General features: G+C 47.4%; 1 protein-coding gene and 1 long non-coding RNA gene across 4 annotated transcripts in view; both read right to left on the reverse strand.

Moving 5' to 3' along the window:
• Positions 1–3,242: 3,242 nt before the first annotated feature.
• The window catches only part of LOC135811250 (tripartite motif-containing protein 2-like), a 252,222-nt gene continuing 240,382 nt past the window's right edge, over positions 3,243–15,082 (reverse strand). For all 3 annotated transcript variants that reach the window (XM_065324450.1, XM_065324449.1, XM_065324448.1), the window contains one exon: positions 3,243–4,240. In XM_065324450.1, the coding sequence (XP_065180522.1) occupies positions 4,100–4,240 (141 nt within the window). In that variant the 3' untranslated portion in view covers positions 3,243–4,099. The remainder of the gene's footprint in view (positions 4,241–15,082) is intronic.
• LOC135812428 (uncharacterized) lies at positions 9,187–10,538 on the reverse strand. Its single transcript, XR_010552798.1, has 2 exons — positions 10,125–10,538; positions 9,187–9,916 (listed from the first exon to the last, which is right to left on the reverse strand). It is a non-coding gene; the product is annotated as an uncharacterized LOC135812428 (long non-coding RNA).

Below are 15,082 nucleotides of genomic sequence, written 5' to 3' on the forward strand. Positions count from 1 at the left end.
CGTCATGAATGCGAGCATTGCGAAAGACGGTTCTCAAGGCCACAGGACTTGCAACGCCATGCCAAATATTGTTGACTTTGCGATTTCTCTCTCTTCTCTTCTCTCTTCTTGTCGTTGTCTCCCGCTTCTGGGAGCGGCGTGGCCCGATAGGGTAGCTGTACATAGTAGTAGTAGTAGTGTGTGTGTGTGTGTGTGTGTATGTGTGTGTGTGTGTGTGTGTGTGTGTGTGTGTGTGTGTGTGTGTGTGTGCGAGAGAGTGAAAGGGTGAGTGGCTGAGAGAAAGAGGGAGGACGACAGAGAGGGAAAAGAGAGGGAGGAGAGAGAGTGAGAGAGCTAAAGAGAGTGAGAGAGATAGATAGAGAGAGACATGTTATGTACAACTGATTTAGTCCTAGTCAGGCAAGTGACAAGTCTGTCGCCAGGGAGCTATATTGACTAACGCCGCTGCCTGGTGCTCACAATACTCAGTAGGTGATTGTGAGAGTAGAAATATAGTGACACTGAGACCTGTCACTGTGTGTTATTACATTAAATTTTAGTGTCTACCCCTAGACCCTAGTAGTGTTAAGTCTCAAAGAGCACTACATCATGTGTACAGTGATCCTGGAACTCAACTGATGACGGGTGCATTCACCCAAACACCGTGTAGTTAGCAAGGAGTGGCGCTTTCTTGCAGGTTTGCAATTCACATAAGAAAATTGAGGAAGAAAACTACTTCAAAAATTTGGTATGAAGTTGATACAGAAAGCCTCAACTAGTTTGTTTGAATACACCACCTCGCTATGTCACTGCTTCACCTAATCACCATCGCCCAGCCTCTCTTTTCACCATATCACCATATCACTGCCTCGCTGTTTCACCATATCACCATCTCACTGCCTCACTGTTTCACCATATGACCATCTCACTGCCTCGCTGTTTCACCATATCACCATCTCACTGCCTCACTGTTTCACCATATCACCATCTCACTGCCTCGCTGTTTCACCATATCACCATCTCACTGCCTCGCTGTTTCACCATATCACCATCTCACTGTTTCACCATATCACCATCTCACTACCTCGCTGTTTCATCATATCACCATCTCACTGCCTCGCTGTTTCACCATATCACCATCTCACGGCCTCGCTGTTTCACCATATCACCATCTCACTGCCTCGCTGTTTCACCATATCACCATCTCACTGCCTCGCTGTTTCACCATATCACCATCTCACTGCCTCGCTGTTTCACCATATCACCTTCTCACTGCCTCGCTGTTTCACCATATCACCATCTCACTGCCTCGCTGTTTCACCATATCACCACCTCACTGCCTCGCTGTTTCACCATATCACCATCTCACTGCCTCGCTGTTTCACCATATCATCATCTCACTGCCTCGCTGTTTCACCAAATCACCATCTCACTGTCTCGCTGTTTCACCATATCACCACCTCACTGCCTCGCTGTTTCACCATATCACCATCTCACTGCCTCGCTGTTTCACCATATCATATCTCACTGCCTCTCTGTTTCACCAAATCACCATCTCCCTGCCTCGCTGTTTCACCATATCACCATCTCACCGCCTCGCCGTTTCACCATATCACCATCTCACTGCCTCACTGTTTCACCATATCACCATATCACTGCCTCGCTGTTTCACCATAATTATCACCATCTCACTGCCTCGCTGTTTCACCATATCACCATCTCACTGCCGCGCTGTTTCACCATATCACCATCTCGCTGCCTCGCTGTTTCACCATATTACCATCTCACTGCCTCGCTGTTTCACCATATCACCATCTCACTGCCTCGCTGTTTCTCCATATCACCATCTCACTGCCTCGCTGTTTCACCATATTACCATCTCACTGCCTCGCTGTTTCACCATATCACCATCTCACTGCCTCGCTGTTTCACCATATCACTATCTCACTGCCTCGCTGTTTCACCATATCACCATCTCACTGCCTCGCTGTTTCACCATATCACCATCTCACTGCCTCACTGTTTCACCATATCACCATCTCACTGCCTCGCTGTTTCACCATATCACCATCTCACTGCCTCACTGTTTCACCATATCACCATCTCACTGCCTCGCTGTTTCACCATATCACCATCTCACTGCCTCGCTGTTTCACCATATCACCATCTCACTGCCTCGCTGTTTCACCATATCACCATCTCACTGCCTCGCTGTTTCACCATATCACCATCTCACTGCCTCGCTGTTTCACCATATCACCATCTCACTGCCTCGCTGTTTCACCATATCACCATCTCACTGCCTCGCTGTTTCACCATATCACCATCTCACTGCCTCGCTGTTTCACCATATCACCATCTCACTGCCTCGCTGTTTCACCATATCACCATCTCACTGCCTCGCTGTTTCACCATATCACCATCTCACTTCCTCGCTGTTTCACCATATCACCATCTCACTGCCTCACTGTTTCACCATATCACCATCTCACTGCCTCGCTGTTTCACCATATCACCATCTCACTGCCTCGCTGTTTCACCATATCACCATCTCACTGCCTCGCTGTTTCACCATATCACCATCTCACTGCCTCGCTGTTTCACCATATCACCATCTCACTGCCTCGCTGTTTCACCATATCACCATCTCACTGCCTCGCTGTTTCACCATATCACCATCTCACTGCCTCGCTGTTTCACCATATCACCATCTCACTGCCTCGCTGTTTCACCATATCACCATCTCACTGCCTCACTGTTTCACCATATCACCATCTCACTGCCTCGCTGTTTCACCATATCACCATCTCACTGCCTCACTGTTTCACCATATCACCATCTCACTGCCTCGCTGTTTCACCATATCACCATCTCACTGCCTCGCTGTTTCACCATGTCACCATCTCACTGCCTCACTGTTTCATCATAATTATAACCATCTAACAACCACCCAATACTATCTCCCTCACACAAAATTACACAGAGAGTCGCGTGTACCGCATTAAAGTACTCATGTGTTCTATGTGTGCCCCACGCATGTGCATGTGACGTCATGCGTGGATTGGGTTTTGGCTCCTTGCTGGCATTTCAGGCTTTCGTTACTCAGTCTGTTCTTTACGCTTCTGTTCAGGCAACTGGTGTCTTTCGTCATTGCTCTGTTCTGTTCTTACTGCTCTCTGCTATTACTCTAAGTGCCCTTCACACGGCTGTAGCATTGTTGGTTATAGCTAAGACTGGTCATGCAACACAGAGCACCACGCATCATCGTTATAACAAAGAGTTTCATGGCCATACTCCATAGGCAATTATCAGACAACTAACAATACTGCATCTCTTCAGATCAAACAAGAGTATGCAGCAGTTATAAAGGTTTGAAACATTTCTAAAATAAAGATACTAACAGAAAACACCACAAACCATGATAGAAAGAAAACAGTACCTCGGACAATGAGCACATTCTTCATTGTATCCAAAAATGACATAAAAAACTTTATGATGTATTGCGATACTTAGCAGCGAGACATTTCGCTGAAATGCAATAGATTTTCAGAGAAAGGAAAAAGAGCACCCAGCTAACACAATCAATATAATCATCCTCTGCACATCGAGAATAGGATTGTAACAATGAGAGTGATCCAAGTACAATGTGTATATACAACTCAGTGCAGGAGTTCATAAGCAAATGCATGCATACACACACGCATACACAAACATACACACACACACATACACACACACACACACACACACACCCCACGTCCATACATAGTCACACACACATACACATGCACACACACATAAACACATATGCAAGGCCACATTCAATCATGCAAGTATGATAAACAGTAATTGGCCATGTTCATACATGTATGTTGATCAGCTTAATCAGACATGTCGGAACTGCTCTAGTCGGTCAGGACTTTGCTGGATCTACTGTTGGCCTGCCCAATACATGTTAGCTACAGGGTAGGTTATGCATACTCGATGTGTCACACAAAAAATCTGAAATACTATAGTAAAGCCTGAGCAAAAAAAAACTGCTAATACTGGTCCTGTTCATGTTTCACAGCAGTGAGAAACATTAGTGTAGAACAAGAAACAAGATGCTCCAGGACAAAAGTTAGAACATTGTGATACAGTCTTTGCTAGTGTCACTAACATACACAGTACCATTGGGTGATACTGCAATACCGGCCGAAGAAGAAAGACAACTGCTTGAACCGAAGGTAGCCACGTGAGAGAATGTGTCAGAAGTGAACACCTAACAGGGTATCACAATGGAAACACACAGATACCGGCATACACACAACACACACACACACACACACACACACACACACACACATACACACACACACACACACACACACACACACCGACATACACACACACAAAACACACACACACACACACCGGTATACACCCATTCACACATTTACACATACATGTACACACACACACACACACACACACACACACACCGGCATACACACACAAAACACACCCATTCATACATGTACACACATACACACACGCCCACACAAACACACCCACCACATACATACAAAGTCATATACTTCAGAAGTACACATACATTACGACAGAATAGAATATACCCATCCAGAGATGATAGAAGATCACGAAGGGACCAACAGTGTTCAAGTCACGAGCAGAATCGGGTGTGGCACACGAGAACGCGAATGCGTGCCAACCCCCCCCCCCCCCCCCCCCCGGACACGTACACACACACACACACACACATGGAACCACGCACCATGCACACACATGCACTCATACACACTCACACACATACCGTATATTCCAGAGTATAGGTCACACTGGAGTATAGTAAGTCGCTGCCCAAATTGTTTTCCACAAAATACAGACATCAACCCTAGTAATTTATAATCGATCATCGGAGTATAAGCTGCAACCCACATTTTTGAGTGTATTTTGAGCGTTGGAATTGCGGCTTTTACATGTACTCAGGAAAATACGGTATACACACAATGAGAGAGATATTATCAGTAAACTTTCTTGCTTTTTTACAGTCAATCTTGATGATGCCCAGGGCCGATTTTTTTATTTTCTTTATTGCAGTTCAGAGACCGTATATGTGTGTGTGTGTGTGTGTGTGTGTGTGTGTGTGTGTGTGTGTGCGCGTGTGTGTGTGTGTGTGTGGGGGGGGGGGTGAGCAATCCTTTATTTTCTTGCAGGCCTAAAAATACAAACTTTATATACCAAAGTATACGGTTTGCCCTCTTATGTCTGTGCTGCACTGGCGAGTCCACTAGGCTGTGTTGACAAGAGGCGTTTCAGCCAGGGTCAAGTTTCAACCCACCATGAACACAGATTGACTGAAGCGTTAATATGCACCATTGCGTTTAATCCGGTTTGAAATTTCAAACGGGGTGGATTTCAACCCTCCCCTCGGGGGACGGTTGAAATCTAGAAATCTTACTACCGTACTTCTGTGCGTATCTCGTGCCAAGTTTGAACAGCACTGCATCGGAACATTTTGCGCGAATGCTTTCACGTGACTATATAGGACTCTAGAAGTGGACTTTTGGCGGCATATCAGTATTTGACGAGAGTCATTTGTCTTGATGCGAACACCCACTTATTTGTTCCCTTGTACAGACTTTCAACCCGGGTTGAAAATTCTCATGTAAAACAAGCCTACGGGCAAAACAATTCTGCCTGCAGATTGAGTACCGGATTTTCTGGGGTGTTCCGCACTTTGAAATGCATACAAAACTGCAAAATCACCCCTGCAGCTAAGACTGGGAATGCTAGGAATGACTACCAGCGCTACAGCACTCTATGAATATACTGCATGCATGGTGTTGTTCAGCTACTCTTCATGTACTGCAGCCCATCATTATACTGGTGCAAAGCTTCTTATTGTACATGTTGCCAGTTCTGAGTGAAGGGCAAAGTGTAATGGGTAGCCGAGTGGTAGGCGCGGTGAAATCAACAAGAATTACTTTTATTCTACTTCTTTCAGGTACACACCTGAGATATAATTATTAGTGAAAGAAAAAATGGCAAAATAACTGACTTTCTCTCCGGTGCACACCTGGAGGTTGAATAGCTCGTTATTATCAAAATCTCCTTCTTCATCAAAACAGAAATGCGCAGCCGCTTTTATGCAGCAGACGCCGTACGCTTACATACGGAGATACACTAAATCAGGCAAAGCTCCGTATTAGTTCCGCACTACTTCCGTATTGGTCGGGCAGGGATACTACACCCTCCCTTCCTACAGATTATCACGCCCTCGTGATTTTCAAAAAATTAGTGAAGAGTTACGAACACAGCGTCAACCGGAAGATGGCAAATTATATCGGAAATGATAACGTTTAGAGTAGACAGAAGAAATGAACTGATAACAAATCATAAGGTAGAAGCACACCAGGTTCACACGATCTCACTGGGTCAAAAGGGGAAAGAACTGTCCTCCAAATAGGACCTGAAAATCCACAGCACTCTTGCTGCACTACGCTGGCACAACCCGCCAGGAACATCGCAGTTCAAAAACCGAACTGAATACACTATAACTATAAGGGGCGTTGTCACACACATTGTCCCACGTTAGCTGGGTAAACCGTGGCTCACCATGATCAGACGCCTACCAAACTAAACTGGATTCACACACTCGCATAAAGGAAGACTGAAGAGAACAGGGAGACTGAAGAAAGACAGGAAAGAAAATGCCACACCTGGAATCAGCGTTAGTAACCACGGCGGCGGCTGGAGCTATGGCGGAGGGCGAGCCAGGTTTTATCTTCATCTTGGTTGAGCCGGTCACTCAGAGCGGCTAGCTCGGCGTCATACAAATAACCTCCCTCCTCGTCTTGAATCATGGTCTTCACATTGTCGATAGCATCGCTTTGCGCGACGTAAAGAGTGATGGTCTAGCCAGGAATAGTGTTGACGAAAATCTGCATCCCACCACCGAGGCGAAGTACCAAGTGAAGAGTGGGCTCCTGCTTCCGACTGTGTGGCGGCGAAAATCAAACGCTGCTGGTCTTGGGGAATACCCTCCTTGTCTTGGGCAGCAGCCTGCATGTCGTCGCCCTCATCAGCTTCGCCATCACCACCGGTAGTATACATGTAGGTAGCGGGTCGCTTGGAATCGCCATCGGAGTCTCCAGTGTGTGCCGTGCGGAAAGAATGGTGATCCACGTGAGCACCCTGACTGTGCTGCAGGCTAATAAGCAGGGCCAGGCCCAGGAAGGCAAGAAACATGATTCTCATCTTGATTCGTCGCACGGAGCTGCAGCGGGTTGAGCCATGGGGGTCTGGGGTCGAATCACGTTGTTTTATTTAAAACTACTTCGAAGTACACCGCTGCCACCAATGTAATGGGTAGCCGAGTGGTAGGCGCGGTGAAATCAACAAGAATTACTTTTATTCTACTTCTTTCAGGTACACACCTGAGATATAATTATTAGTGAAAGAAAAAACGGCAAAATAACAGACTTTCTCTCCGGTGCACACCTGGAGGTTGAATAGCTCGTTATTATCAAAATCTCCTTCTTCATCAAAACAGAAATGCGCAGCCGCTTTTATGCAGCAGACGCCGTACGCTTACATACGGAGATACACTAAATCAGGCAAAGCTCCGTATTAGTTCCGCACTACTTCCGTATTGGTCGGGCAGGGATACTACAAAAGTAGACAATTTTGTAGAACTTCGGTCATGCTTCTCAACCTTTTAACCATTGTCTGTATTATGAATTGATGATAACCATCTTAAAGTTAGGTTGCCAAAACATTCGAAATCTGATGGGCGGGTGGCTTATACAGCAGATGGCAATACAAATACAGAAGGTGGACCTGAAAAGGCGGGTGCGGCTTAGACTCCGGTGAGCCCAACACACCGTAAAATTCGGTATTTTACTCCTGTTCTTGTACTGTCGTACGATCGTGGACATAAAAATCCGGTCACACGTCTAGCGGCCCCATATAGGGCGCTGGCCATTCAGCCGTGGTTAAAGGGGAACTACACCCAAAAATCAAAACTTCATGGTCCGTAGAGTTTTGGACGCTGAGTCGAATGGTGAAGGTCCCACTTCGATCCGACCAAGCGTTCCTGAGATATCTTCGGTTTAAATTGTACTTTCGGGGGACGCGCCATGACGTCATGCGGCCGCGACACACCCCCAACACGCCCTTCTACGTCATTGAGACTCGCTTGCCTGGGCCAAGCTCAGAAGTACAGGTATTTTGGTATGTGAAAGGAATAGTTCTGACAAAGACGTCCTCACCATGAGCGATTCCGACGTATCAGACGAGCTTGAAAGCTCAGAGCCTGAGCTGAAAATGTTTGGCTTCGGGCATGAGCCGAAATTTTCAGGAAAGGATATGGCAGCGCAAGCGGTGGCTTCCATTCGGGCTGTAAATGTGGATGAAGCAGAAATTACTGCAATTGGAGAAGTCGCTCTCCATCAGCAACATCTGGCAACCGGTTGGCTGGGCTATTTCGAAATGAAGCGGCAGCCAAACCAGCTCAGACAACCCTGACAATCCGTAAGTGTTTTCACAGTATAGTCCTACGTAATGCTCACAAATCGAATCGTTCTCTTCATATCGTAAATTGTGTGAAATTTTGTATTCGCACAGTACTCAGATCAATAGTCTCCTCACTCGTACTCCTGTACATGGAGTTTGCTGCGTAACATGGCTAGCATTATCTCCGTGCAAGTCGTGCAATGTGTATTGGTTCACTTGTGCTTTATCTCACATAAGTGGACTGCACTCAATTCGTATTGTGGCGAAATACATTCTCACATTTTGCATTATCACTTAGTCTTTACAGAATGCTGAGACGTTCTCTTGTATTTCACGTAGCTGTGTACCAACAATTACGCTGTGCACTCTAGCAGCAGCAGCACAGTAGCATATTGAGTACGTTTTGCCCTACTGTGGTGTCCCATGACTGCATTACCGGAACAGCTCTGTCCTTCTTGATTATCATTCTAAAATGTGTGCACATATCCGCCTGCGCCCCACACACACGCACGCACATGTGCTCACCTTGGTGGGCACATAGTATAGTAGTCACACATGCTCACGCACGCAGACACGCAATTTCACAAGCGCGTGCGCACACGAGTGCATAAGCATACAAGTGCCTGTGCACATGCTCGTGCACGCACACATGCGCGCACTCATGCACTTGGTTGCATACCCACACATCCCTCAGGATCACTAACGGCAATGCATCTACTACTTGTCATTCCATGTCCCTCCCGCAAGGGGGAGAGAATGACATAAAGGAGAACACAGAATAGATGACGTGAATATCTTTGGAATGTTATATTACATTACACAAAAGCACACGCATGTGCGCGCACACACACACACTCACACAAGTGCGCGCACACACTCACGCGCATGCGCGCGCACACACACTCAGTGTCACGCGCGTGCGCGCGCACACACACACTCACGCGCGTGCACCCACACACACAATAATAATAATGTCTGTCTCTCACGCGCGTGCGCGCAAACACACTCACGTGCGCGCACTCACGCACGGGCGCGCGCACGCACACACTCACGCTCGTGCGCGCACACTCACGCGTGTGCGCGCGCACACACACACTCACGCGCTTGCACGCATACACACAATAATACTAATGTCTGGCTCTCATCTGCATCCATACTGAGAAAACCCAACGAGTTCCCGAATAGGTGTACACTGTTGCCGGTATGTGGACTATCTTCTCTCCTTGAACTGCGGGTCATTGCGTGATGTAGCTTATCAGCAGTACATACTGTGTGTTCATACAGGAAAAAAACATGCCAGCTAGAGGCGCTGGCGCTGCAAACAGTCCTTCCTATAAGTATAACCTTGGGGCGGTGGCAGTGGTCGTAGCTCAACAGTGAGTCACTGCGACCGATGGTATAGCCGCTCTTGATCTTCTTCCTGTAAAATCAAGAACAGCAATCGCAGACAGGTTCATCGACTCAGTCGCACGCCTAGGGAAACAGGAGATCTACTGCCGTCCACCTCATCAAGCCGGTTTCGGAAAGCTTCACATTTCGTAGTGATGTAGTCCAAAACAATTCTACAAATGCTTTGGAAAAGAAAGAACTACATACAGTAGCTAGTGTTTTTGAAATATTGCACTCACCTCCGCTTTTCGACTGACACTTCACAGTGTGGCGTGCGAAAAAGGACGCGCCACAGTTTCATCCACCAGCGTCCGCATCGGATGAGTGCATAATATTCCTCCTGAAAATCCTCCTCTGCCAAATGGCTGGAACACACGCGAAGGATTTACATTGTAGTCCCTAAATTGTCAAGCAAATAATTATGTCGCTTGATAGCTGCTATGGTGCACTGCTCGGCCTGTGCCAAGCACAATCCTTCAGAAATTGGTGCAGGTTCATCCCAGGGGGGTTACCAGTAAGATTATAGTAGCCAACAACACAGCCAGAAGCCATGATGACACAAATACCCTCTTCTTCCATGGACAAACAGAAAGAAGATGCGAAATCCCAGTGTTTCTGGATCTGGCCAAAGGATCACCAAGTCTCAATGACGTCACGGATTTGTGACGTCACGGCACGGACCCGAAAAGGACAATCCGCGATATTCATGTTAAAACAAAATGGCGTCACGATTTATTGAAAGTGGTATAGTTGGTGGAACGAGTGTTCAAAACCATTTGAACTTCATACTGTTCGTCTTCTTTTTGACATGCTCTCTTTCCATCGTCCTTAGCTTTTGTTTGTTGTGAGCTGTTTTGGCTTTCTCCTGTACCTCTGGGGGATGCCAAGTGATGGTTTTGAGAGGCTGGTGATGGCTGTGAGCGAGAGTTTGCCGATCGGCGTCGTCCTCGCTGTAGCGATGAAAATACTAGTTACTGCGCACCTGGCAGATATCACAACACGTCGGAGCATCCAGGAGCAAAGGAATCTTGGGTTTTCACTGGAATCTAGTTCCTCCAGCATCGTGTAGCCCACCGTCGGTGAATGGCGGTCCAGAAAGGTCGAACCTGGTCTTCTGCAGCACCTCGCAGTCCTGCGAGGCACACCGTGTACGCCTGCCATGTATTGTACAAATATAACTCATGCAGTAGTGGACTCTACAGTGATGTGTCTCAGCCTGTATGCTGCAAAAGACACAGGAAATGTGACTGGTGTCTGTACACTCAGTGACTGGACGCCAACACCCCAGTCTTCTCCTGCAGGATCTGTTTGACATTGACATTATGCAGTAGGTCGGCATTGACCTGGTTTGGCAGCTATCGTAATAGTATCTGCCTGGTTGGATGTAGCAGGTTGGCGTTTGCTCGTCGTCCAGTCCGGAATTTTCTTGTAACTCACGGTGGAGTATGCGCAGGGTTTGTGATCATCTCTGTTCACTTCAATATTATCAAACACAACGTTCCCTTTGTCACTCATCTTATGCTGAGTACTGAATTTGCTGACAATATTGCACCACACTTGTCACGACCTACCGCCACTGCTGGCGGTGGCGACTGGTTCGTCAATGGCGGTGACCAGGCTGACTGACTAGCTTCGAGACAGTGGCCTCGTTGTCAACCCCGCGACAGCCTAAAGGTTGATTTTATTGATCCAGCCTCAGCGCCATGTTGACGATGCCCTAGTGACTGTGTGTTATGGATTGCCTTGCCATCAGCGGTCATTGCCGTCCACCTTGGTGCAGCCCTCAACAACTGGCTCAGCCCATGGGAGTCTCAAGTGGACAAAGTTGTTGCTAAAGTAGCTCAGAAGATTGGTGCATCGTGGTGTAGGTGAGCACATAACTAGGACTTCCCAGCGCCTATTTGTCCAGGCTGCGATACTATGTGACATGCTGTACTGCACATTCTTTTCAGCACTGCAAGGCCGGCAGCTGGACCGACTGCAGGGGCCGCGCACATGCAGACCGCCTGTTGCCAGTGCAGCATTCTGGAACGTTCCTTCCTTCTGAGATCCGTGGAATAATAACTTTCTTTGCTTCAAAGCAAGTTGCTTACCTTTCTGTTGTGCTCCCAGTGTCCTTACAACAATAACCTACAGCAATGTTTTATTTTTCTTTCCATTCCCCAACCAATGAATACTACAATGTCGATTCTATTTCTGAATACTTTAGTGTGTGCCCGCGCACGCACGTGTGTGTGTGTATACCTCACTCGCCACTCGAAGTTCTGTTCCCCATTACTGGAACACTGCCTGTTCTTTCAGGACCTGCCATCATCTGCGGATGGGCATTCAATGATTGTATTGTGTGTGTGTGTGTTTCATTCAGAATCAGATCCGCTATCGTGCTATAAGAGAAAATCTGTGGGTTCTCATCCAGTGCATTTGTAGATTTGCGTGCTTTTCTCGCCACGGGCGCATACATGGGACATTGTGTGTGTGTGTGCGTCTGTGTGTATGGGGATATTGTCTGTATCGGCTTTTGGTACTAATGTTCAGGTCTGTGCTTGCATGTGTGAACATGAAATTGTTCGGTTCTGTGCATGCTATTGCTATGTTGTATATTATTGTATGTATGTGTGCATTTCCACGAACAGTGTAGATGAGCGTGGAGAGTGCATTCATCCCTCATCAACCACTTCCCCTTGGGCTTACGAGAGTTTTTTCTGCGTACCTCTCATTTTTGTTTGTTTCTCTCTGATACTGTATTGATGCCGGTACCTGTACCTCGATGTGTTCCTCTATCTGCAGTCGCCTTTATCCTTCGGTCAAGTTAACGTTTATTGTGCTCTATTTATCGTGCGAATCAAAATAAACAATAACACAAGTCATGCTAGAGTGACGACATGTGCGTGTAGTAGGGTTGATGTGATGGGACGTTATAATTAGGTGGAACAGAACACACATTGGGCAGATTGATTGGACATCATTGATTGTGCTCAGTCTAAACAGTGAACATAATAATTATCTCCAGTGACAGACTGTAGCAGCTAGCCTCCAATAGGTAGCTGGCACTAGTCGCTACTGCTTGTTTGACAGGTGCCGCCAGAACCCCTGTTGTGTCATGCTATAGATGCACATGCCCTATTCTGGGGCATACTGAGGTACTTTGATTTTGTTGACTGCATGTAGACAGCATCCAATAGTAGTACTCGTAGACCTTGGCTCTTTGTAGGTCAACCACCATCGCATGGATCGATCGGTGACTATGCACTTGGAGGTTGGAATAGCCCGCGCTGAACAGATCTTGCCATGGCCCAGGGAGTGAACTCGCTTACTCGACTATCCCGGTTTTAGTCATCCAGCATGAGTGGCGCAATTTGTCCATACCATGTTGCGAGCTCACAGTTGTTTGAGCAGGTTTTGAGCTGCACCACGAAACAAAGCGAAATAAGCGCGACTGTAGAGCAAGGAAGCGGCGAGACGGCACTTCCAGGACGAGACAGGCAGTAGAGATGTGTTCACAGCATAAGCAACCTCTCAAACCCTGCTGGTACTCCACAGTTACAGGAAAATGTCGGACTGGACGACGAGCCAATGCAAACCTGCTACATCCACCCAGGCAGATACCTACCAAACCAGGCCAATGTCGACCCACTGCATACCGGTATGTCAATGCCAAACAGATCCTGCAGGAGAAGACTGGGATATTGGCGTCCAGTGTACAGACACCAGTCACATTTCCTGTGTCTTTTGCAGCGTACAGGATAGACTCATCACTATAGAATCCACTACTTCGTGATTTTTATTTGTAGAATACATGACAGGCGTATTCAGTGTGCCTCGCAGGACTGCGAGATGCTGCAGAAGACCAGGTTCGACCTTTCTGGACGGCCATTCACCGACGGTGGGCTACACGATGCTGGAGGAACTAGATTCCAGTGAAAACCCAAGATTCCTTTGCTCCTGGACGCTCCGACGTGTTGTGATATCTGCCAGGTTCGCAGTAACTAGTATTTTCATCGCTATAGCGAGGACGACGCCGATCGGCAACCTCTCACTCACAGCCATCACCAGCCTATCAAAACCATCACTTGGCATCCCCCAGAGGTATAGGAGAAACCCAAAACAGCTCACAACAAACAAAAGCTAAGGACGATGGAAAGAGAGCATGTCAAAAAGAAGACGAACAGTATGAAGTTCAAATGGTTTTGAACACTCGTTCCACCAACTATACCACTTTCAATAAATCGTGACGCCATTTTGTTTTAACACGCATACGGTCCATTGCAAACTGATACATCTCAAGAACGCTTGATCGGATCGAAGTGGGACCTTCACCATTCGACTCAGCGTCCAAAACTCTACGGACCATGAAGTTTTGATTTTTGGGTGTAGTTCCCCTTTAAGCAGTACACACATACATGCATTACATGTACATGTATAATGTTCATGTATGTGCACTGCAGTGCACTGGTCACTGCAGTGCACTGGTCACTGCAGTGCACTGGTCACTGCAGTGCACTGGTCACTGCAGTGCACCAGTGCACTGGTCACTGCAGTGCACCGGTCACTGCAGTGCACTGGTCACTGCAGTGCACTGGTCACTGCAGTGCACTGGTCACTGCAGTGCACTGGTCACTGCACTGGTCACTGCAGTGCACTGGTCACTGCAGTGCACTGGTCACTACAGTGCACTGGTCACTGCAGTGCACTGGTCACTGCAGTGCACTGGTCACTGCAGTGCACTGGTCACTGCAGTGCACTGGTCACTGCAGTGCACTGGTCACTGCAGTGCACTGGTCACTGCAGTGCACTGGTCACTGCAGTGCACTGGTCACTGCAGTGCACTGGTCACTGCAGTGCACTGGTCACTGCAGTGCACTGGTCACTGCAGTGCACTGGTCACTGCAGTACACCAGTCGGGGAGATGTCCTATCTAGGACATCGCACTCTGAATGAGTCTGATTGGTTACCTGTCCCAGAGTTGTCATGGAAGCGTCGGTCGCGCACACGCGATGAGAAGAAGTGCTGCGTGAGCATTTCTGAATGTATGTGGAGGATGCATGATCGTAATGGCGATAGATTTCTTTCCGAATTGTTCAAGTTTGAGGGAATAGGCGGAGAATATCAGACATCGGCGGGGATTGAGGTAGTGTATATTCGATTCTCCATCGAATACCCGACCGAATGGCCGTTTTCGTTTGGGGATTTCATGTGG

Source organism: Sycon ciliatum, chromosome 3, assembly GCF_964019385.1.
Source record: "Sycon ciliatum chromosome 3, ocSycCili1.1, whole genome shotgun sequence".
NCBI classification, from domain to species: domain Eukaryota; kingdom Metazoa; phylum Porifera; class Calcarea; order Leucosolenida; family Sycettidae; genus Sycon; species Sycon ciliatum.